This window comes from Carcharodon carcharias, chromosome 9, assembly GCF_017639515.1.
Source record: "Carcharodon carcharias isolate sCarCar2 chromosome 9, sCarCar2.pri, whole genome shotgun sequence".
NCBI classification, from domain to species: Eukaryota; Metazoa; Chordata; class Chondrichthyes; order Lamniformes; family Lamnidae; genus Carcharodon; species Carcharodon carcharias.
Window position 1 is genome coordinate 135,116,416 of NC_054475.1, and position 26,024 is coordinate 135,142,439.

A 26,024-nucleotide genomic window follows, 5' to 3' on the forward strand; every position below is an offset into this window, starting at 1 on the left:
TGGATGATACATCTTGGCCTCCTCTGGAGGTCCCCAGCATCACAGATGCCAGTCTTCAGCCAATTCGATTCACTCCACGTGGTAGCAAGAAATGGCTGAAGGCACTGGATAGTGCAAAGGCTATGGCCCCTAACAATTCCGGCATTGGTACTCAAGACTTGTGTTCATGAACCTGCCGCACCCCTAGCCAAGCTGTTCCAGTACAGCTACAACACTGGTATCTACCCGGCTAGGTGGAAAATTGCCCAGGTATGTCCTGTGCACAAAAAAAAGGACAAATCCAACCTAGCCAATTATCACTCCCATCAGTCTATTCTCGATCATCAGTAAAGTTATGGAAGGGGTCATCAACAGTGCTATCAAGCGGCACTTGCTTAGCAATAACCTGCTCACTGACACCCAGTTTGGGTTCCGCCAGGGCCATTCAGCTTCTGACCTCATTACAGCCTTGGTTCAAACATGGAACTCCCAAGGTGAGGTGAGAGTGGCTGCCCTTATCAAGGCCTCATTTGACCAAGCATGGCTTCAAGGAGCCCTAGAAAAATGGGAACCAGGGGGAAAACTCTCTGCTGGTTGGAGTCATCCCCAGCACAAAAGAAGATGGTTGTGGTTGTTGGAGGTCAGTCAGCTCAGCTCCAGGACATTGCTGCAAGAGTTCCTCAGGGTAGTGTCCTGGGCCGAAACACTTTCAGCTGCCTCATCAATGACCTTCCCTCCATCATAAGGTCAGATGTAGGGATGTTCGCTGATGATTGCACAATGTTCAGCACCATTTGCGACTTCTCAGATACTGAAGCAGTCCATGTCCAAATGCAGCAAGACCTGGACAATATCTTGGGCTGACAAGTGGCAAGTAACATTCGCACCACACAAGTATCAGGCAATGACCATCTCCAACAAGAGAGAATCTAACCATCACCCCTTGACGTTCAATGGCATTACCATCACTGAATCCCCACTTGGGGGTTACCATTGACCAGAAACTGAACTGGACTAGCCATATAAATGTTGTGGCTACAAGAGCAGGTCAGAGGCTAAGAATCCTGCGACGGGTAACTCACCTCCTGACTCCCCAAGGCCTGTCCATCATTTACAAGGCATAAGTCAGGAATGTGATGGAATACTCCCCACGTGCCTGCATGAGTTCGGCTCCCACAACACTCAAGAAGCGTGACACCATGCAACGCAAAGCACCCTGTTTGATTGGCACCACATCCACAAACATTCACTCCCTCCGTCACCGACGTACAGTGGCAGCAGTGTGTACCATCTACAAGGTGCACTGCAGGAATTCACCAAGGCTCCTTAGACAGCACTTTCCAAACCCACGACCACTACCATCTGGTAGGACAAGAGCAGCAGGTAGATAGGGATGCCACCACCTGGAAGTTCCCCTCCAAGTCACTCAACATCCTGACTTGGAATTATATCGCTGTTCCTTCACTGTCGCTGGGTCAAAATCTTGGAACTCCCTTCCTAACAGCACAGTTCAAGAAGGCAGCTTACCACCTTCTCATGGGCAATTGGGGTTGGGGAATAAATGCTGGCCATGTTCCTTAAATAAAGAGAAAGAAAATCTCTATAAAGTAAGTAACTAATGAGGAGTCCTGTCAGAGGCTGCAAATCCTTAATGGAGTGTTTCCCAGAAAACCCCTAACTGCAGTATGCTAGCAAGGTTGTTATGACTGATGCAGTTGGAAAAGGAGTTATTTAAAATTCCCAGAGGGAAACTTTAAACTGCTGTCATAACCTACAGTTTTAAGTGTTATATTTGAGATGCAACTCTAAATTCAGGAATCAGACCACCAGTTCTTGAGGTTTTACATTAAACTAAGTGAAACATTTTATTAATTTACACAGGTTAAAATATATACACATGGCTACAAATTACTACTATCATAACTTTAAACAAATTTCCAAACTAATCTCCATTAAGGCACCAGAAACCCATAGACTTAACCAAACACCAGGCAAAGTATTTTCACCTTACAAATTCAGAATGAGATTCTTTTCACTGTGCAACTAGTTTTTTTTTGAAAAATATACTTTATTCGTAAAATATCTGGTAGAACATTCCAAAACAGTTCAAAATCACCATCACATAAGTACAATCGGATTCAACTTTTACACATGGGTCACAAGGTGCATCAATACAATCAATGAATATTGCAATCATTTCACTATGGTCAATGCAGACAGTCAGACAATGGTATTGGAGTTATCAATATACATGCTTCAGTACATTTATAATACAATTAGTATTCACTGCATTCATTTTGAGCTGTGCAGCCTGAGGGGCTCTCAACAGTTCCCAGCCTCTCGTTGCTCTGTGGCAGAAAGGTCTTAGACAGCGACCCTTCCCCATTGTGCCTTTGCGGTGGCTGCCCCAAGCTTTAGTGCCCCCCCCCCCCGGAACATAGTCCTGGCCCTTGGAATATGCCAGTCTGCAACACTCGGTCGGGGACAACTCTGCGCTGGAAGATCAACAAGTTTCGGGCAGACCAAAGAGCGTCTTTCATCGAGTTGATGATCCTCCAGCTGCAGTTGATATTTGTCTCCGTGAGTGTCCCTGGGAACAGCCCGTAGAGCACAGATTCTTGTGTCACAGAACTGCTCGGGATGAACCTCGACAGAAACCACTGCAGCTCTCTCCAAACCGTCTTTGCAAAGGCACAATCCACAAGGAGGTGAATAACGGTCTCATCCCCACCACAGCCACCTTGAGGGCAGAGGGGGTGAGACTCCTGGCATGTTGGAAGGATCTGACGGGGAGGCCTTTCTCACCACCAGCCAAGCTACATCTTGGTGCTTGTTGGAAAGTTCTGGTGATGAGGCATTTTGCCAAAAGACTTTGACAGTCTGCTCGGGGAACCATCCCACAGGATCCACCCTCTCCTTTTCCCGCAGGGCCTCTAAGACGTTACGTGCCAACCAATGCCTGATGGACTTGTTGTCAAAGGTGTTTCTCTGCATAAATTTTTCCACCAGGGACAGTGGTGCAACACAGTCCAACTACTTGGAGCATTCCGTGGCAGCGTGTTAGAGGCTTACAGCTGCCTTTTGATCTTACATTGCCTCTGCTCTGCACAGCTGAAAGCTACTGAACTTATACCTACCATTGTCTTACCAGTCTCTTTGAACTTTATCTTTTAACAATGAAACTCCCATTCATTTTAAGAATTGTATTAGTAATGTAAACATATTTACTTGGCATCTGCTAGAAAAGTGTCAAGTTTTCACCCCACTTCTTGAATACTCTATTCAAAAAATGCAAATGCACACTATCTCTCTTACATATCAAAACTAGTACATATCAAAGCACCCAGACTAGCTGGCTTTAATCCAGTTAAGACACATTTATTTGAAAGTTATTTACAGAGCTAACTTTAGTTCTTTGAGTTGCAGTCTTATTATTTTAGTTAAAGAAGTTAGAAGGATGCCAACTGTAAATGTATGACCTCATTGGTTTTTTTCTTGCTGAGATTTTGCAAACTAAATTTTCTTGATACTCTTGATTTAAAACATCTGATGCAATGTTGTATATTCTGAAAGATTGACTTCCTGGAGGCATTAGTTCAGTAGCCAAATGCAGTGATGAGCCTGGCTTTGGTGTTATTTCCCAAGCCTGCTGTCAAGACAAGGATAGGCACATTCAAAGAAATGGGAGATGGGACAGATCCATGAAAGTGATCTCAGATAAGAGTCAAAACTACCTGGAGTTAGAAGGCTTGAAAAGAAAACACAACGTGGAGCAAGAGATTAGCTTAGTCTTTTTACTGGTAACCCGGTTGTGTCCTGTGCTTAATACCGTTTCTTTCATAAGTGGTATAACTGTTGCCAGCTGTGGGAAAAAGAAGGGAAAGGGCAGATAGACGCATATTATTTCCAATGATTGAGGGAATCAGATGTAAGAGATTTAGGCCATAAAGCAAGAGAAACACTTACACAGGGTTGTGAGGCTATAGAATGCACTCCTAAGGTTAGTGATTAGGTGTTAAGCATGCCAAATTTTACACAGGTAATTGGAGAAAAGGTAAATAAAAATACTTAATAAAAGTTAGGCTGACACTCCAGTGTGGTATAGGAGGAGTGCTGCATGGCTAAAGGGACCTTTTTTTTGGATGAAACGTTAAACTGAAGCCCCATTGACCCCCTTTGGTGGACAATAAAGGTCCCAGGGTACTATTACAGTGTTATGATAGGTCAAGTCAACTAATATGGTACTTGTAATGGGCGGCTTAAATGCTAAAGTCAGTGAAGGAACATTCAGGAATGCATGTCGGTCAATATGATCTTGGATCGAGAAATGAAAGAGGAGTGAGATTGATATTTTGTCAAGAAAATGATTTGATGGTGCCAAGCACCTAAACAAGTGAAAAGAAGACTGTGCACTTGGAGAAGTCCAGGTGATGTGTATAGAAATCAACTAGATTATGTAATGGTTTTAGAATTCATAGTATCCCGGCGAAGATATAAATTCAGATCGTTATCTCCTTGTGGCAAAAATTGAGCTGAAACTGAAAACACCAAAAAAGAAAAAGATATACAGCCATAGAAGGTTTACTAGACTAATACCAGGAATGGGTATTATGAGAAAAGTCTTATGTGGACAGGCTAGGCTTGTATCCACTGGTGTTTTGAAGAGTAAGAAACGACTTCATTGAAACTTTTGAGATCCTGAGGGGTCTTGACGAGGTGGATATGGAGAGGATGTTTCCTCTTATGGGAAAAGCTAGAACTAGGGGTCACTGTTTAAAAACAAGCGGTTGTTCATTTAAGACAGAGATAAGGAGAAAGTTTTTCTCTTAGAATGTCGTGAGTCTTTGGAACTCTCTTCCTCAAAAGGCAGTGGAAACAGAGCCTTTGATTATTTTTAAGGCAGCAGTAGATAGATTCTTGATAAGCAAGGGGGTGATAGGTTATCGGGGGTAGGCGGGAGGTTACAATCAGTTCAGTCATGACCTTATTGAATGGCAGAGCAGGCTCGAGGGGCTGAGCGGCCTACTCCTGCTCCTAATTCATATGTTCATTAAAATTTTGACATGTTTTCGCATGAGAACATCAGAGAAGCATTCACTCTTAAAGTAAAAACAGACAAAACAGGGGAAATAAAGGTCTCAGACCAAGAAGTAGAAAGCAAATGGAAAAACATGAAAGAGTATACAACATGGTGCAAAGGAAATGTTACCAAAATGGAACAGAAAAAGAGACAAGGAGTGGATGACACATGAATTACTAGCAATGGTGATAGAAAGAGGAAAGAAAAGGAAACACGTGAATATGATGAAATTGAAAAAGTAAAGAATGCATATAGGGAGGCTGAAGAGAAATAGATAACGAGATGTGAGATGAAGTACTAGAGCTGGAAGGAAATCACAGAATGAGAGTTATGCACCTGGAGGTGAAATCTTTTGACAGACAGAAAGAAAGGGATAAAACAGATAGTAGGTACATATAAAAGGCAAAGTTGGCAAGATATTGTTCTGAAGGGATGCAGTGGCAAAAAGGTGGACAGAATATGTAAGTGAATTGTACGATGATCCAAATCGTGGGATTCCCCCAAGATATGGAGGCAAACGAAGGACCAAACATTATGACATCAGAGGGAAAGAATGCTTTAAAATTAATGAGTGCAGAAAAAGCTCCAGGCATAGATGGAGTAACAAAAGAGCGACTGAAAGCCCTTGGAGAAACTGAAATAGAACTGATAAGAGAGATTTGTGATCAAATACATACCAAAGGATACATTCCGAGTGACTTGAGACATTTATTTAAGTTACCGAAGAAACCTAAAGCAATAGAGTGCAACAGTTTAGAACTATAAGCTTAATGAGTCATCTCATTGAGATGATCTTGATAATTACGACAGAAAGAAAGAATAACATATTTGAAGCAGAAATTGGTGAAACACATGCTGGAATTAGACCTGGGGAAAAGTTTTCCCCCTGTTGGAGGGCAGGTGCGTGGGTGGGCGTGCCTCTGATTGGCGCCCCCGATCGGGGGTGCACCGCCATTTTACATGGGTGGGCCAATTAAGGCCCACCCAGTTCCATGTCTGCTCAGAAGCGCTATGCGCTCCCTGTATGTGGGGGGGACTTCCCTCAGCCAGGAGTGCACTCTTTCACACGTGTGTGCAAAAGACTGTACAGATCTCCCTGAAGCTAAGTGCTGCCTCAGGTAGATTGGCTCAGAATTAAAATTTTAATACAAATGATACAAAAATTTCCCCTTACATGTCCTCTCATGTGACCCTGTCACATGAGTTGTGACATGCCCAGAACTTTTATTGAAAGATTAAATAAAAATTTAAGTACCTGTTTATTTACCCATGGATGAGGTTTCATGCTTTTTCCGAAGCCCACCAGGGCTCCCCGCCTGCCCGCCAACCTTAAGGTTGGACGGGCAGGTCCATTAATGATCTTAATTAGTTTTTCAATGGCCTCAATAGACTGTTGACAGATCAGTGGGTGCGCAGCTGACTCGGCTGCGCCCCCCCCCGCCAACCTGAGAATGGAAATGATGCGGGGTGACATTGGGAGTTCCACCCGCGTCATCCCGCGTCATTTTATGCATCGGCGAGTGGATGATCCTGCCCCTGGAGTAGTAACAAGAGAAGGAATATTTAAGCTAAGAATAATCTTCAATAAATATCTAAAAGCAACTGTTATGATGTGGCAGGTGATGTGTGCCAGGCTGACCAAATCCACAAGGGAAACTTGGCCACACTATCACAATGGTTTAGCAATTTATATTTATTATGGGAAGATTTATACTCTGAATTCAGAAGTGATGAGTCCACTAACACCTTTAGAGGTTTAAAAAATTCACAGCATCACAGAATTGTTACAGTGCAGGAGGCTATTCAACCCATTGTGTCTGCACTGAATCATATTTTTCATGAGATTATTGTGATTTGTTGTAAAGTAGGTTTATGAGCGTCAGTGTGTATGGTTCTGTCTTTGTGATTTAATTGAAGACGGGCAACATGTAGGTAGTGAAGTCAGTACCTTTGGAAACAATAAACATGATGCTTGGCCTTATCTTGTTAGTTGCAAACATCTTATCCCTTTGAAACCTAAACAACCGCTTCGCTTATAAAAAAAAATGCAAATTTTCTTCACGCCCTACATGCTGCCTTCATCCACATTTACTCATTAGTATCTCAAATGCCTTTTACACATAACTTATTTTGATAACTTCAACCTTGCAGCCTATCTGACTCCAATTCAATTAAATTACAAAGACAGAACCATAAACACTCACATTCATAAACCTACTTCACAGTAAACCACAATAATATGATGAAAAATATGATATTTTCATGACAATACAAGAACATTTATATATGCTTCATGGACTATGAAAAAGCATTCAATCATGTATATCGCCAAAAGCTAATAGATGTGATGTTGAAATGTGACATTGACAGTAAAGATGTGAGATTTCTACAGAGCCTATATTGGGACCAAATAGAGACCATCAGGCTAGAAGATGGACAATCAGATATGTTTCAAGTGAAGAGATGAGTATGACAAAGCTGTGTACTGTCGCCAAAATTATTCAATCTGTACACAAAACAAATATTCAGAGGATCAGAGGTGCATCCAAGAATAATAAGTTGATAGCAAGAACATAACAAACTTGCAATACACACTCGACACTATACTACTTGCAGAATCAGAAGAGGCTCTACAGAATATTGTAAAATTAGAACATGGATTGAATATGAGCAAAAAGATAAAAATCAATGGTAATCAGATGGAATACCTTAGATGAAACTAGGCTGAAGGTTGAAGTGAATAGTGTCATACTGGGACAAATAGATAAGTTTGTCTACTTCGGATAAATAATAACAGAAGATGGCAGATGTGATGCCAAAGTCACATAGGGATAGGCAGAAGTCATTTTGTGAAGATGAAGGATGTGTTAACACTAAGAAAACTCAAGCTTAAAATAAAGAAAAATCTCATAAGATGATACATTCCATCCACTTTTCTGTATGCCTCAGAAACCTGGAGAATAAATAAAAGTCTGTGGAAGAAGATAGAAACCTTTGAAATGTGGTTGCTAAGGTGAATGCTTAAAATTCCACATACCATAGAAAAGTTACAGCACAGAAGGAGGCCATTTGGTTCATCTGATCCATGCCAGCCCAAGAACACCCAGGTGCCCCTTCTAATTCTACCTTCCTGCACCCGGCCCATAGCCTTGCAGCTTACAGCACTTAAGGTGCAGATCCAGGTACTTTTTAAAAGAGTTTAGAGTTTCTGCCTCTACCACCAACTTGGGCAGCAATTTCTAGACACCCACTACCCTCTGCATAAAAAAGTTCTTCCTCATGTCCCCCCTACACCTTCTGCCACTTATCTTGAATCTATGTCCCCTGGTTCTAGAATTCTGCACCAAGGGAAACAATTTTATCCTGTCCACTCTATCTATTCCCCTCATTATTTTGTGCACCTCAATCAAGTCACCTCTCAGCCTTCTTTGTTCTAAGGAAAATAACCCCAACCTATCCAATCTCTCCTCATAGCTACACTTTCTAACCCTGGCAACATTCTTGTAAAACTCCTCTGCACTCTCCCCAGAGCTATTACATCCTTCCTGTAATGTGGTGACCAGAACTGCACGCAATACTCCAGTTGTGGCCTCACCAGTGTTTTATACAATTTCAACATTATTTCCTTACTTTTATATTCTATACCTCTGCCAATGAAGGAGAGCATTCCATATGCCTTCTACATACCGTAAGACAATGAAGAGGTGCTTGAAGTTGCAAGAGCAAAAATAATTATATAAAGTGACATCCAGTAAAGAAAATGTCAGTATTTCTGCCATTTGATCAGAGCTGAAAAGCTACAGAGATGTCTTCTCGAGGGCAAAATGGATGGCAGCAGAAGGAGGGGTTGACCTAGGCATAGTTGGATGATGTATATCTCAGAATGATTGCAGACGAGGTATAGCGGATGTGTGAGGATGGTGCCAGACAGACGAACATGGCATACCATGACAGCAGATCTCCAAATAGGTGTAGCTGGATGCAGGACAGGACAGGGGGTACTATTTCAAAGAAGAGCAGTGGAGTTCTCTGCCGTGTCGTAATCAATATTTTATCCTACAATTGCCATCACAAAGACAAATGGGGAGGCGGTGGCGTAGTGGTAATGTCACTGGACCAGTAGTTCAAAGGCCCAGGCTAATGCTCAGGGGACACAGGTTCAAATGGTGGAATTTAAATTCAAATAACAAACCTGGAATTAAAAGCTTGTCTCAGTAATGGTGACCATGAAACTATTGTCATAAAAACACCTGATTCACCAGTGCCCTTTAGGGAAGTAAATCTCCCATCCTTACCTGGTCTGGCGTACATGTAACTCCAGACCAAGAGCAACGTGGTTGAATCTTAAATTCCCTCTGATATGGCCTCGCAAGCCACTCAGTTGTATCAAACCACTACGAAGTAAAGGAATGAAACCAGATGGACCATGAGGCATCGATCTAGGCACTGGAAACAACAATGGCAAATCCAGCTCTGTTGACCCTGCAAAGTCCTCCTTCCTAACATCTGGGGGATTGTGCCAAAATTGTGCTAGTCAAACAACAGTCTGACATAGTCATACTCAACTGTATTGTACCTTGCAGACAACATCGTAGACACCACCATCACCATCCCTGTCCCGCTGGCGGGACAGACCCACCGGAGGGAGCTACCCTGGGAGTCCTCAACATTGACTCTGGACCCCATGCAGTCTCATGGCATCAAGTCAAACATCAGCAAGGAAACCTCCTGCTGGTTACCACCTACTGGCACCCCTCAGCTAATGGATCAGTACTCCTCCCTGTTGAACACCACTTGGAGGAAGCACTGAGGGTGGCAAGGGCACAGCATGTACTCTGGGTGGGGGACATCAATATCCAGCACCAAGAATAATTTGGTAGCACCACTACTGACCAAGCTGGTTGAGTCCCAAAGGACTTAGCTACTAGACTGGTTCTGCGGCAGGTGGTGAGGGAACCAACATAAGGGAAAAACGTAGTTGTCTTCTTCCCTACCAATCTACCTGTAGTAGATGCATCTGCCCATGACAGTATTGGTAGGAGTGACCATGGCACAGTCCTTGTAGAGGTGAAGTCCTGCTTTCACATTGAGGGTGCCCTCCATCATGTTGTGTGGCACTACCATTGTGCTAAATGGGATAGATTTCACACAGATCTAGCAACTCAAAACTGGGCATCCACCAGGTGCTGTAGACTATCAGCAACAGCAGAACTGTGTACAACCACAATTTGTAACCTCATGGCCCAGCATATCCCCGCTCTATCATTAGCATCAAGCCGGGAGATCAACCCTGGTTCAATGAAGAGTGCGGGAGTGCCCCATCCACCAAACTAAACATTCACTTCCTCCATCACCGATGCACAGTAGCAGCAGCGTGTACCATCTACAAGATGCACTGCAGAAACTCACCAAGGATCCTTCGACAGCACCTTCTGAACCCATGACCTCTAACACCTGGAAGGGCAAGGGTAGCAGTGCATGGGAATGCCACCACCTGCAATTTCCCCTCCAAGCCACTCACCATCCTGACTTGGAAATATATCACCGTTGCTTCACTGTCGCCTGGTCAAAATCCTGGAACTCCCTCCCTAACAGCACTGTGAATGTGCCTACACAACATGGACTGCAGCGGTTCAAGAAGGTTGCTCACCACCTCGTCAAGGGCAATTAGGGATTGGCAATAAATGCTGGCCTAGCCAGTGACACCCACACCCTATGAATGAAAAGTTTATATTAAAAAAAAAATCCTGTCACTATCACTGTGCCAACTGTGGGAACATGCTTTGTACAAATCGGCTGCTACATTTCCTACATTACAGCTGTGACTGCACGTCATTAGGTGTAAAGCGCTTGGGCCATCCTCAGGTTGTGAAAGGGACCATATAAGTGCAAATCAATCTCTAATTTTTTTGTAATTTTGTGTAAATGAATAGAGTAATGTAATTTTTCAAAAAATATTTCTTTTACTCTTCCATGTATCCAATTTTGCCAATTTTCCTTTCTCTTCTCAGCTGTCTGAAATAGTTCGGGAGTTCAAATCAACAAACCGCTTGCTACTGACAGGGACACCATTGCAGAATAATCTCCATGAACTGTGGGCTTTGCTCAACTTCCTGTTGCCTGATGTGTTCAATTCTGCTGATGTAAGTTGAGATCATTTTGAGCGAGAATGTCCAGTGTTGATAGTTATAGTCACGTTTCTGCCCTGAGCAGCCTATCACTGTTCCATTGGATTCTACCTCACCTTTTCCTCATGTCCCTCAATCCCTTCTCTTTTCAGAACTGTGTCCATTTGTTTCAAATCCATTTATCCTGCTGGTTCTGAGGTATTCCCTGCTAACTTATTCCCTAATTCTTACTACATTTTGGACATAAGTATTCCGTTGACTTACCTTCCCTTTTAATGATGATGATTTCCTTGGATTAGTTCTGTCATCTCATGATGTGATTATAATCAGTGTTTTATTTCCTATGTATAAAGTTCCTTAAAATCTAAGAAAAGGAAGTGAGTTTTCTGAAAACATGTTTATATTAAAAGTTTATTTCTGTGGATTTGCATAAGTAAGATTTACAGTCAATTTTGGTCTATGGAGTAAACCAGCTATGTGGCAGGGACTTGGAAATATATCACCATTCCTTCATTGTCGCTGGGTCAAAATCCTGGAACTCCCTTCTTAACAGCACTGTGGGTGTACCTACACCATTGGACTGCAGCAGTTCAGGAAGGCAGCTCACCATCTTCTCGAGAGCAACTAGGGATGGACAAAAAATGCTGGCCCAGCCAGCAAAGCCCACAACGCATGAATGAATTTTTAAAAATGGTAGCGACAGTTCCCTCCATTAATCCTGCTTCTGCTCCCTTTTTGCCTTTTTTCTCAGGGTTCTTCTTTCACCTCTACACCTCCAGTACTCTTGTTTTTTTCCTCTCTTTCATCCCCATGATCCTACCCTGCGTGCTTGAATTTGAGTTTCTGAGGCCTGCTTGCCTCCAGTGTATTGGCTCCACTCTGCATTTTACCCTAGCTCTGCATACTCCTGTTTGGCCCAGCTTTGGGTTCACTCCCGATCCTGCTCTCAATCACGTGCCGTTTTCACCTAACAGCCAAACAACCACCAAGATGTTAAGTAAAAGAACATTTTTTTTTTAAGTTGGAAATGCCCCTTCAACCTCCAGAACAACCCTGACAGCCACTACCAGCTGCCAATCAGCCCCTCCTTCTGAATTTCCCCACCTTGCTTTGTCTACAACCAGCCCTTCTCCCCCTCCCTTGGCTTGCTTTGTCCAAGATCAGACCCGCCCCCCACTTCCCCCACCACCTCCTGTCCTCCCATCTCATTGGGAAAAGCATATATGATGGAGTGGGCATAGTGAGCCATTGTTCCGTAGAGACCAGGGAGATATTCTATGTTTTATAATTTTCTCCACTGAGATAGCTGATCTTTATTGACAAAATTGGCATTAGGATCTCCAGAAACTTAACTGGACCAGCCATGTAAATTTTGTAGCTACAGGAGCAGGTCAGAGGCTGGGAATTCTGCAGAGACTGACTCACCTTCTGACTCCCCAAAGCCTGTTCGCCATCTACATGGCACAAGAATGCTCCCCAAAGCCTGGATGAATGCAGCTCCAACAACATTCATGAAGCTCATGAACCATCCAGGATAAAGTATCCTGTTGCTTGGCATCCCATCCTCTTAAATATTCACTCCCTTCACTACCTGTGTGTCGTAGCAGCAGTACATACCATCTACAAGATGCACTGCAGCAACTCGCCAAGACTTCTTCAACAGCAGCTCCCAAACCCATGGCCTCTACCACCTAGAAGGGCAAGGGCAGCAGGCACATAGGACTACGTTCTCAAGGGCAATTAGGGATAGGCAATAAATGCTGGCCTAGCCAGCGACGCCCACATCTAATGAATGAATTAAAAAAAAATTACCAACTACAAGTTCCCCTCCAAGTCACGCCCCCACCCCATCCTGACTTTGAAATATATTGCTGATCCTTCATTGTCACTGGGTTGAAATCCTGGAACTCGTGACCAAGTAGCACCATGGATGTATCTACAACAGACTGACTGTAACAATCCAAGAAGGTGTCTCATCAGCACCACCACCAAGAGCATTTAGTGATGGGCAATAAACATTGGCCTCCTGATTGCTTTTCCAACACATGCTATGAGATCTGCACGTGTGATTCCCAAGTGAACGCAGGTCCAGGCTCGACTGTTCTGTCCCACCTCCACACCATCTACACTCAGCCATAGTAAAAAACCCAAATCATAGCCTATTAATCGAGGTTCATAGATGAAGAAGAATGATTACTTCAACAATGAACTAGAATCCAGTTGTCACTTGGAACTGTTTCAATACATGATTTGCTTCTGACAAGAGAGGAGAGGATAAAGAGAAAAAATGGAGGAAAGGAAGTAAAAAAAAAAGTGATTATTATGATGAATGATTTCAAAGTAAAATCAAATTATTGTACAAAAAGCCAACAGTTAAATTAATTATTCATATTCCTGTGCAGAGACTGACTTTTTTCTCTATCTCTACAGGATTTTGACTCTTGGTTCGACACAAACAATTGCCTGGGGGATCAGCAGCTAGTGGAGCGTTTACATGCTGTAAGTTTATTGTCCCTCCTGGTTATGGCTTTCTACCTGAATTTTATATCATGAGACTATGAGGCAAAGAATACCACTTCATTTCTTGAAAAACAATCACATTTAAAAGTTTAAATTCAGCATTATTGAAGAAACTTAGAGATTACTGAATGGAGAGGGGTTACAGCTGGGCAAGCTCGCTTACTGTCATGCCTGCTTTACAACATTTAAAACTAATTCTGGAACTCCAACAACACTGACTTTCTGATTAGACGAGCAAAAAATCTTTGCTCCCACAGACAGTGTTTTGATTGTTTTCTCTAGGAGCTTTCAGAAGAGCAACTGTCACAGTTTGCTGCATCCTTACCACTCTACAGGAAACAGCCTACTTCTCTCATGGAGTGTACAATCTGTAAATTCTGCTTTTCGTCTTTCTCCCTTTTCTAACACCGCTGTTTCTCGTTTCAAACATTTAAGGTGCTCCGACCATTCTTACTTCGGCGAATAAAAGCAGAGGTAGAAAAAAGTTTGCCTCCTAAAAAAGAAACCAAGATTTACGTCGGTCTCAGTAAAATGCAAAGAGAATGGTAAGCGAACAACTGCTGTTGAACCTTGCTAGCATTCAGGGCACTGTTTTGAAGAGTCGGAAGCTTCCAACAACTTTGCTGTGTGGTTCTATTTGTAAAATGTGGCACCCAATCAGTCTGAGCTCTCCTGGAAATGACTTAGCGCTAGGACTTACAAATGCAAGTTCTGCTGTGCTTGCCTCTGCCTCTGACAAACACATCTCAGCAGAAGGTCACTTGTAACCCCCCCCCCCCCCCCCCACCCGTACCACCATTAATACTTAAATTAAAACAGAACGTGCTGGAAGAACTCAGCAGGCCTGACAGCATCTGTGGAGAGAGAAACAGAGTTAATGTTTTGAGTCCAGTGATCACTTCTCCAGAGAATTAATACTTAATTTTTCGCTCATTATCCGGCTAAGATGCGGTTTGCAAAAAGGTGAATGACAAGTCCTCAGAATGTAACTGCATTAAAGTCCACTATCGCAGCATATTGATGGGCTAGTTACTTGTCATTGCTGAAATTGCAGCAGATTCAGCATAGTTAGTGATACAATATGGAAGGAAGAAAATTGCATAAGGGAGAAGGAAGATTTAGTTTGAAATGCAGAAGGTATTGCCCTGTCAGACTGGCTCAGAATTCACTTCTGGGTGAAATTTGGCCCCGCTTCAGAACTTGACATGGTGTGCGGGCCAACATTGTAGTACTGGGGATGTCAGAAGTGCTACCCTTTGAGGATGTTAAGAGCGAACTTTGTCTATTTGTTCAACTGGATGTTAAAAAGCTGTCATGAGATGAGAATGGGATTGTAAAGATTGTAAATCACATATGAGCCAATTCTTTGGTTTATATTTCACATTCTTAGATTAGCTTTTTAAAATTGTTGTCCGAATTCAGGCTTTGTGGCTTCAAACAAGTCTTAAATCAAGATATTCAATGCACTTTTAACTAATTTTAATACGGTAGTTTGTTTCACTCCTGAATTTACTGAATCTTGGCAGGTATGGTTCTAAGCAAGCTGACAGCCCTTCATTGCTTTGCCCAAGTGGGCTATGATCCCCAATATTGAGTTTTGTTTTGCACTTTTTTAACTGCACAGTAGCTTAAGGATTCAATTTATATACGTACTTCTTAATGTTTTCAGGTACACAAAAATCTTGATGAAGGATATTGACATTCTAAACTCTGCTGGAAAGATGGACAAGATGCGATTGTTGAATATCTTAATGCAGCTGCGAAAGTGCTGTAACCACCCATATCTCTTTGATGGTGCTGAACCTGGTCCTCCTTACACTACTGACACTCACCTGGTTTACAATTGTGGCAAGATGGTAGTTCTGGATAAACTACTGCCTAAGTTGAGAGAACAAAGTAGGTGTTCAGAGACAGCTGGTGCTAAGTTTTACTAGGAAATTTTACTTTACTGGGTATTCTAATTCCTGCCTTAGAAGAATGATGACCACTGTGTGTCACTCTCTCCCTTTTATATCTGTAAGCTTGCTTGGCCTACTGAGCTTTAATATATATAATGTGGAGACACAATAAGTAAAATCTCTAGGCCAAAGCTCTGGGCTTAATTTGACTAACCCAAATGCAGATTTGTTTAAACCCCCATTTTAGCAGGCCATTTTGTCATTGGTTCCTTGTAGGTCCAGTAATTTGCACTTAAAGAAGCATAACTGATGCCAGAAGAACTGCACAGCTATAGGCAGCTGCACTCTAAGTTTGAATTATGTTTGATTATAATTCAATATTGCATGAGTTTACTTTCCTCTGTGCTGGCACAGAAGAAATTAGGAATGGAGCATTTCTAAACAAAAAATGTGATCTGGCAAATGACAGGCTGAAGCAGACCTTCCAAAACTTGTATGTCATATTTGACTCCAAGATTAACTTCCAGTCACATATCCACTCCATTACCAAGACTGCAAAATTCCACCCCATACCCTCACCCAGCTCCGCTCCTGCCTCAGCTCATCTGCTGCTGAAACACTCACCCATGTCAAAATTACCTCTAGACTTGACTGTGCCAATACTCTTAGCCAGCTTCCCATTTTCCACTCAACTGGAGCTCACCCAAAAAGCTATTTTAGGTCTAGCATTGTGTAATGGGTCTTGGTTGATTATTAATCTTATAGTAAAGCATCCTCTTGGGAAGACTGGAATTTTGTTTTTAAGTTTGAGAATGATGTGGTTAAGTCTTAAACTGTAGATACTCATCTGGTTTACAGGGTCTTAAACTTGGGTCTTAAATTCCAAGTCAATAACAGTAACTTGCTGAGGTAAATTGGGGAATTAGAGTGAAAGATATGATGGCAGATGAAGAATGACAAACATTTGAAGAAATAATTAATATTTCCTGACAAATATATATTCCTTTAAGGAATAAAATTTCCACTGGAAAAATGGCACAGCCTTGAGTAATTAGAGAATTTAAGAGTAGTATTAGATTAAAAGAAGTAACTCTCAATATTGCAAAAAAAATAGTAAACCTGTAATTTGAGAGGGTTTTAAAAAAAACTTTACATCCATAATGGAGCCTCTTTGTACACAATCATGCTACTTGTTTTAAATATAACTACTCTCTGTAACTGTTATTACCATTTGGGGATTGAGATATGGACTCTGCCATTTTAGGCTCGCAAAGTTGTTGCTACCAAACTACTTGAATTTGGGAGATGTTCTTTCATGCTTTTTTTCTAATAACTGTTTGTCCTGAAGGTTCCAGAGTCCTCATTTTCAGCCAGATGACCCGTTTGATGGATATTCTTGAAGATTACTGTATGTGGCGTGGTTATGACTATTGTCGTCTTGATGGACAAACTCCCCATGAAGAAAGAGAGGTCTGTGATGATGCTCATGTTTTCTCAAGTAATATGTAGTTTCCCAGCTTCCAATGATGGGGTGAAGGTAGTGGCATTGTCCAGAATATCACTGAGTCGTATAGCAGAAAATCCCAGGTTTGAGCCTCATTTTGTGATTTTCTGTTGACCTCCCACCATTGAGCCCTGTTGGGCATTGTGCCTCTGTAAAATTGGTTTGATTGAGGTTGTGATGAATAACCTGGCCCAATCCAGTCGCCATCCGATATCCACGTCTGGGAACTTTGCAGCTGGAGTCACCTAATCAGGAGTGGAAATCTTGGCTGATTTTATTTTCTGCCTGTTCCCTCCAGGTTAGGAGCTTGGAGACCAGTTTAATAACGTCAGCTGCTGAGCTGCCTGAGGTGTGTCAACTTTTCAGAGGCCTGGGATAACACTTTTTGGTCTTTGAGTCAATGTTGCTCCATGTCATGCCTCTATGCGTAATTAAGCCATTAGCATCTTTGAATTATAAAGCAGTAAGTTTAACACCAAAATAGGTGTGGGTTTGGGTCAGGTGAGATATAAACATTTTTAAAATTTCAAACCCGACTCAAACCGCCGCCCACTTCTGGGTTTAATGGAGGCAGAACCGGGAAGGGCAGCCAACCCAGTCCTTGGAGGCAGCTTGGCCATTTGAATATTATAATGAGGCTAGGAGCCTCACCTTATCTTCTCTTAGAGATTTAATGCTGGCCGTCTGGATGCCCCAGGCCTTGGGAAACCAAGCAGCTAAAGGGAGGTGAGGATTGCTTTGGTGGAAAAGGCAAGTGTCTTTACAGCACTCCTTGTGGGCCAGGAGGACAGGAGTGTTTCTTTCCAGCCCACCAGGCTAACCTGAAATCTAAAATCAGACCCCACCTCATGATCCTATGAGCATTGTAGTAGGTTTCTTACCCGCAGCTGTGGCCTCCTCTAGAGTTTTCCCTGCCAGACAATGAGCCAACTGGTTATGTACCAGCTTATGTTTTTATCCACGTGGCTGCTTATTGGAGTTGCTGAATTGAGATTGGGTGACTTTTCTACTTTGAGGGCTGCTAACCATTTAAGTACATCCTCTTTATTTATTTTTATTCTATCCAGCATCGCTACTGCCTTCTCCTTTACTTCTGTATTGACAACGTAGGCCAGGATAGCAGGATTTCCCATCCCGCCATTCAAAGAGTCATCCCCGCCGACACTGCCTGTCTTGTAGCCAATTCACGCTCGAATTGGCTGCAAGCAGGTTGGGGCAGGTGTGAACTCTGCAAGAAGTCCAGTCATCTTATTTCACACCCCCCCAACCCCACCCAATCCCCGCCTCTCCAAAAAAACCCAGTGGCAGGAGAACTTGACATTCAGGTCATGCTCTTCTCTAGTGAAGACTCATTTTAGTACTTCAGTCATGCCCTCTGCCTCCACTAATTTTTGGTCCCTTATTGGCTCCACCCGTCCGTTGACTACCTTTTTGCTCTTTGCGTGTATATAAAATATTCTTGGGTTCCCCTTAATGTTAGCCACCAATCTATTCTCATACTCTCTCTTTACCCCTTGTATTCCATTTTTTAGGATCCTCTCTGTACTTTCTATATTCAAATTGGTTATCACCTGAGTAAAGAGCTTTATAATCATCAGAAGCTGCCTTTTACTACCTCATTTTGACCCCCACATATTTAGCCCTCATTTAGTCTAACTTTGGATGCACTTCCTTTCCCCCTCATTGGAATGTGTCTGCTTTGTGTTAGAACCATTTGGAAACCTCTCATTGTTCATTTAATGTTTGGCTTATCCAGTTTTGGTTCCAATCTCCCTGGGCCAGATATATTTTTATGAATTATTGTACCTTGTTCTTTTCTATAACCATTCTAAACCCGATAATATTATGATCACTTTTTCACCCATTAGGAGAACCTCATCCTTATCATGGATTTTCTACTGACTCACTCCCACTATTCCGTTTAATCATTTGTTAATTATTTTTACTTCAGCCCTAGTAGATAAGGATATTTTGTTGGCGCCCATCAGTTATGCTTTGCAATTTAAAAAATTGAACCCTTCAGAAATGAAAAGAAAAACTAAATGATGAAAACCTGGAATAAAACCAGGGGCTGAATTTTTCAGTTGGCGAGCTGGGATCAGGGCCCGCTCGCCAGCGCGAAAATGACGCAGGATGACATCGGACGGAATCCCTGACGTCATCCCGCCCCCTTTAAATATTCAGGAAGGCGGGGGCACAGCATGATCAGCTGTCCACCCGCCAGCCTGTCAATGGCCAATTGTTAATGAATTTTTTATTTTTCTATTTTTAAACTTTCAAATCCTTTCAGCGATCTCCCTGAGGCAGCACTTAGCCTCAGAGAGATGTGCGCTCTTTCACACGCATGCGCAAAAGTGTGCACTCTTGCATTTGGAGAAACCCCCCCAACGCCCGCACGGGAAGCGCTGGCCTTAATTAGCCCGGCCACGTAAAATGGTGGCGGGGCCCATTTCGGCAGCAGCGATCGGCTGCCCACCCACTGTCGAGGGGGTCGGGCCCACCCCCCTGTCCGTCAAGGGCAAAATCCTGCCCCAGAAATTTGTGGAAGTACACAACAGTTCAATCAGCATCTGAGAAAGAAATGACCAGTTGACGTTTTTGGGTAGGAATTCTTCCATGTTGTATTAATGAACCTCTTGTTTTTGAGCATTTTCTGTTATACTTTTTTCAGTGCTAAATACTTAAGAGCTTAAGAAACTCAGAATTTTGCTACGTATTTTTTGACAGAAATGTCACTTCAAACTTCATTATTATGTCAGAAAAATAAAATTCTGAAAATACGTAATAGGTCTACTAGCATCTGAGAGAGAAAAAAACAAATGAATGTTTTGTTATGTGTCATGTTGTTTGGAAAGAGCTGAACTCACTGGGCCCTGCTGTTGTATTTATTGATATATGTTTTTATCTTTGTTTTAAACAGCGGGCAATAGATTCTTTCAATGCTTTCAACAGTTCGAAGTTCATATTCATGCTGAGTACCAGAGCTGGAGGCCTTGGTATCAACCTAGCAACAGCAGACGTAGTTATTTTGTATGATTCAGATTGGAATCCACAGGTGGACTTGCAAGCTATGGTAGGTAGTGGTGCATCTTCCTTAAAAGTTGGGGCTGTCATTGTAATACATCTCGGCTCAGGTAGCATATTCACCTTCGAGTTAGAAGTTTTTGAATTCAAGCCCCAACTCCAGGACTTGAACAGGTAACCTAGACTGACACTTTAGTACTGAGAGTGCTGGAGGTGCTTTCTTTCAGCTAAGATGTTAAAATCAGGCCTCATCTATATTCATAGACGGACATTAATGATGCCATGGCTCTAATTAAAGAAGAGCAGGGGAGGTCTTGCCAATATTTGTCCCTCAGCTAACATCACTAAAACATATTATCTGAGCATTCAACTCATTGCCGTTTCTGGCATTCTATTGTGACTACTTTTCAAAGTTCTTAATTGGACGTAAAGCACTTTGGGGTGTCCTGACATCATGAAAAACTCGATATAAATACAAATTCTTTTTTCTGATGTTAGACTGCTGAATTACTTGATGCATAGGCATTTGCAATCTTTGCATTTTGTAGTAGCTCATTATACATGAACCTTGAACCTGATCTTTATAGCTGCAACTGGTTTTGTTTTCATTGACCTGGTTGCTTATTGGGGTCGCTGAAGAAGTTGGTTTTAAAATGTTCTGCTGTAACTTTTATGTATACTTCTTTAAGAGAGGTTATAAAGACTTTGTATATATTTTGAAGTTTTTATCAATCCATCTTCTTCTTGAGTTCTCTGCCCAAAGGCAAGTCCAATCCATAGTGCCATAATCTTCACCACGGGCAGGGCATGGAGACAAGTCCCAAATCCACACTAGCCAAAACAGGGATCGAACCCCATGCTCTTGGCACCAATCTGATGCACACTGGCCGTCCAGCCAACTGAGCCAACCAGCGCCCCAAAAACTCCCAAGCTGCTGTGGCAACATACACTTTTACATGCATTTTGTTGCCTGGAGCTTTGAACAGCTCCATTTTCTTTCCATCATGTGGCTGACCAGGAATCTGTCCTGCTCTCACCGCCTGCCATTGATATATGTTGGAAGGACTTACAAGTTGATACTCAACCAGTTTGGCCACGTTATGAACGCATCTTCCTTGAACCTAGCGCTTTTGGCTCAGAGGCAGGAGCACTACCACTGCACCACAAAACCTCCTTTTACCAATGCATACAGCATTCAAAAAATCATGTTTCTTTATAAATAGGACCGTGCACATCGTATAGGCCAGAAGAAAACTGTTCGTGTGTTTCGCCTCCTCACCGACAACACAGTGGAAGAGCGGATTGTCGAAAGGGCTGAGATGAAGCTGCGACTTGATTCTATTGTTATTCAGCAAGGTATGAATGCAACTTTGACCAGGAAGGTTTCATTAGTCCAACCAACATGTTAGATTTGCTATGTTCCCAAGTGTGGCACAACATAACTTTCTTGTGCACTTAGAAATATTGAGCCAGATTTTCAACATCGAGACGGGAAGGTTCAGTCTGAAAACTTCCGGCCTCAACAGGTCTGTGTCCTTTTAATAAGGCCCCTGACCACCATATTTTCATTCCAGGGAGGTAGGGATGGGATGAAGTTATGCCTTCATCCTCCAGAGGCAGGCCTGAGTTAGCAATGGAGGCGACAGATGGCAAGGCTAGCAGGCTTTATTGGGACTTTGGTCCAGTTTTAATGATGAATGTCAGGCCCACATCCCTCACCCTCTTCACACTGGCACCCATCCTATATGCCTTTCATGCTCCCCTCATATAACCCCTGATACCCCCACACTCCATCCATGCCCCATTAGACCCCCATGCTCCCTATGTATCCTCCATAGCCACTCACCCAATATCCACTATAAGCAGACTCCAAAGACCATGTCTTATAAATGGAGGTGAAAAAAAGTAAACTTCTAACAATCTAATTTCAAGCACACTTAACACTGAAAAAAAACTCTCATCCTTAAAACCCATTCAAAAAACTTAAATTCCTTTAATTGGCCAATCTGTTGTAAAGACATACATCTATTTCACCAACCACTTCAAAGACAGATAATCCTTTAATAGCCTCTTAAAACTGTCAGTCAAAATGTGATCTCAGCTCCATGGTGAGATAAGTGGCCCTATAGCTTTTGAAACTCCATCAAGCATTCATAATGGGCTCAGCTGACAAAAACGCTGAGAAATGTAAACAATGGAGTCTATTGAAACTGAGAAACCAGATTGTTTTTTTCTCTAAGTCACACCAGATGTCCTGTCAATCAAAGCAGTTAAGGTGCAAGGTGTTTCGTCTTCATTAAAAGCTGCAGAAGACCTTTTTCAATTTAAAAGCGCTCTGAGCATTTAAATAACTTCATATTATTCCTTCAGTTTTGAATGCAAGAGAGCATTTTTCCCTATGGGGAAAGCACTCTAATGCATCTCAACACTTACACAGTGCTGGTCAATGTAATAGTCACCTTACCTTTGCATGACAGAGTCCTATAATCAGTCACTGCAATAAAAACACATCTAACTTACAATACAGCATCTAACTATTGAAATTAAAAGAACAATTTTTTTCTTGTTTTTCAAAGCATGTCAGTGAAAGAATTCCAGCAGCAGGTAGCTTGTTTTTTTGTTTCCCCACTTGGGACTGGCTTTCCCTCTTGTTTCATGCCTCTTTGAGAGGCCATGAACCACCTCTACTTACTGAAGGGGCCCGACTCCACTAAAATTGCAGGGGTGTGGGCGGGGGGTTTGGGTTTGAGCTACCCACCACCACAATAGAGCCAGCAAGGGCAGGAGTGCTCTGTGCGGGCTCACTGCCTGCATCCTTATACCATGGCAGCAAAAATTGCTGCAAATGGGGATGGGAACCCTGGAATCAGGTCCCAGCTACCATCTTTTAAGGGCTCTTGAGACATCCCGACTTGATGAAAATCCAGGCCATTATGTAGCTTCTCTGGGTCAGTGAATTTATCCAGTAATGACTTATCCAATATAAAACAGGAGCTCAGATGTTATCTCCAACACGGCATGAACATCCCTATTATAAAATAAAGGTTCATTGAACTCACATTGAGAAATACCAAGAGAGACCCACTTGTACCAATCATCATCATAGTTTGTCACTGCAAAATCTAAGTCTTACATGCTGTTTTGGTGCACGTTGTCAGATTTGGTCTCTCTCATAGCTAGTTGCATCAGGAGATTAACAGGGTCATGATGCAAATAAATCTGACTCGACTCCACTAGTGCTAATGAAAAATAGAGAACAAATTGCACACGTATGCAAGAGAAAATTGGTGCCTGGCCTTTGTTCAGTTTGATTTATTATAGATATTTACTTCACAAAGTTTTACTTTACAAAAGAGGAGTTGTAATTCAAATGACCCAATTTGCAAAATTTTTGGATCATTTAGAAACCACTTCTTAAGGCGTGATTCACAGTGACTTGTTCTGTTGGAAAATGTGAGAGCCATTTTTTACATGCGAAGAACTCACAATACCCAGTGAGATTGATGAGTTGCTCATCATTCTTTTGGTGGTATTAGTTGATGGGAAATTGTTGGCCAGGACACCCGCAGAACTCCTTGCCATTCTTTGATTTTGAAATTCTTTTAGCTGTTCCAGTCTAATTTAAGTCCTAGAGGAGGGATTGAACACACAGCCTCCTGTTTCTTGGTTGAAAGTGCTGCCAACTGGACCAAGCTGGCACAAATTTTAATGATGTGAAAATCCTCTGACCTCCCTCTATTTCATTATGTTTATATTAGTGTAACAGTCATTAAATAAGTACAATAACAATGCCTGGATTTTGAACTTTAAAGCTTTGTGTGGATAGAACATCATGGCCTTAAATATGGCTACTGTAGGGGATTGAAATTACTAGCAAGATCAGCACTGGGGAGCATGGATGCGAGTTACAGAGAAAAGGGAATTCTTAAGCTTAATGTTCTTTTTTCAAATCCTAACATTAAATCTATGAATACTGTATACAATTATGAAAGAATGGCTCATGTCCAAATAGTACTTTTTTCCCCCAAACCTTTTCTTTTTGCTCATCGAGACATGTTGCATGACCTCAGGAAATTGCTTTTCATTTGAACACCTAGTTTTGGCATCAAGCAATCCCAATTAAGATATAGTGTAGTGAGTTATAAACTTTCTGTACTGCAGTGTGCCTTATTCCCAACCATAGAAGAGCATTCTTGTTACATCCTCCCATACCAGCTATTCATGTCCACTGAGTGGAATTGCAAACTGCTGCTCAATTAGGGGTAATAAGCATTCAACTAGAAATGGGAATGCTACTCCCCAAACCATATTTGAACTCAGGTCCACACAATTCTCCACTCCATTCCCTGTACACAATATATTTAGTGGTCTGGAATACAGTTGTATTCCAGGGCTACAGGGAATAGAATTCATTTATTCAGGTCACAAGCTCATTGCATCATATAATATGACATCCACCTGTAATTCCATTACTTTTGACAGATCTGATATAATCTTACCTGTGACATTTGGCACCATAGCACCAATTTTCACAGCCACCAGAGTCAATTTTATTAGACGTCTGTCTTTATTATAGTTGATCCTGACTACACTTAACAGTGCCACATCATGTGACAGTAGATTGACAGCTAAAGTAAAAATGAATTCAAAGGCTTTCTGTAGGTATGTGAAGAGTAAAAGGATTGTCAGGAGCGGTGGGGCTGATTTGGGACCCAAATGGAAATCTATTAGTGGAGGGGGAAGAATGGCTGAGGTGTTAACTAAGTATTTTGCACCAGTGTTTACCAAGGAAAAGGACTTTGCCAAAGCTACTGTAAACAATGAGTTTTCTGGGATACTGGATGAGATAAAAATAAAGAGGAGCCACCAGAAAGGCTGGCAGTACTTTAAAATGGATAATTCACTCGGTCCGGATGGGATGCATCCTAGTTTGCTGAGAAAATTAAGAGTAAAAATTGAGGAAACGTCACCAGAATCTTCCAATCCCCCTTAGTTACAGGGATCCCGAGAACTAGAAGATTGCAAATGTTACACCTTTGCTGAGAAAAAGGGAGGTGGATAACCCTAGCATTTGCAGGCCAGTCAATTTAAAGTTAGTTATAGGGAATTGTTTAAAAACAATGGGTGGAATTTTCTGTGTCCACTGGCGTTGGGCGTGCTCAGTGGCATGGGCGGACAATATGGCGACAAGGCCAGAAATCGGTTTCATAACGTCGTGAAACCAGTTTGCCATCGTCCGCTCAGCCCGTCGATGGCAGGCCGCGTTTCCCGGCCATCGGACATCAGGAATTTCATTGTAATAAATCTGCACATCATTATAAGGCCAGCTTGTCAGAATCATATTTCCCCGCCCCTTGCTGGATCGTCCGCCCACGTCAGCATGATTGCACGCCAGTGCAGAACACGTCTTGACAAGTGTGGTGTGCAGAATTTGGGACTTACCGCCAGGGCCTTGCTCACATCGCGAGCACCTGAGGGGCAGAAGATGCTGGAGCCTGACAGCAATGGCACACTAGAGGAATGTCCATAGCATGCTGGGTGGATACTCATGGTCATGGCTCAGCTGCAAAGCAGCCTACAGAATTTGGAAAGTCACTGTTGAGGGTCTGCTCACAATGGATGAAGGTAGAGAGGAAGATCCAGATGTGTATGGGAGAGGAAGATGTACCGAGGGAAATGGGAGAGGAAGGCCTAGGATCGACTGGGAGAGAAATAGGTGTCAGGAGGGGATGAGGTTGGAAGGGGTTAGTGGTGTTATCTCTTGAGGTGTGAGATCCCTGTGGATATGTGATGGGCTTGTGAGAATGTGAGTTGAGAGTGATGAGAAGAGTGAGTTACTCTGGCGGAATAGATGAGACCACTCATCCTCTTGTGGCAGTGGGTGGCTGTCC

The 26,024-nt window shown here is 42.5% G+C and overlaps 1 protein-coding gene across 3 annotated transcripts in view; it reads left to right on the plus strand.

Annotated features, from left to right (window-relative positions):
- The window catches only part of smarca1 (SWI/SNF related, matrix associated, actin dependent regulator of chromatin, subfamily a, member 1), a 102,303-nt gene that overhangs the window by 43,814 nt on the left and 32,465 nt on the right, over nt 1-26,024 (plus strand). For all 3 annotated transcript variants that reach the window (XM_041195107.1, XM_041195106.1, XM_041195105.1), the window contains 7 exons: nt 11,071-11,202; nt 13,618-13,686; nt 14,143-14,252; nt 15,377-15,603; nt 16,954-17,075; nt 20,030-20,182; nt 21,357-21,489. In XM_041195107.1, the coding sequence (XP_041051041.1) occupies nt 11,071-11,202; nt 13,618-13,686; nt 14,143-14,252; nt 15,377-15,603; nt 16,954-17,075; nt 20,030-20,182; nt 21,357-21,489 (946 nt within the window). The remainder of the gene's footprint in view (nt 1-11,070; nt 11,203-13,617; nt 13,687-14,142; nt 14,253-15,376; nt 15,604-16,953; nt 17,076-20,029; nt 20,183-21,356; nt 21,490-26,024) is intronic.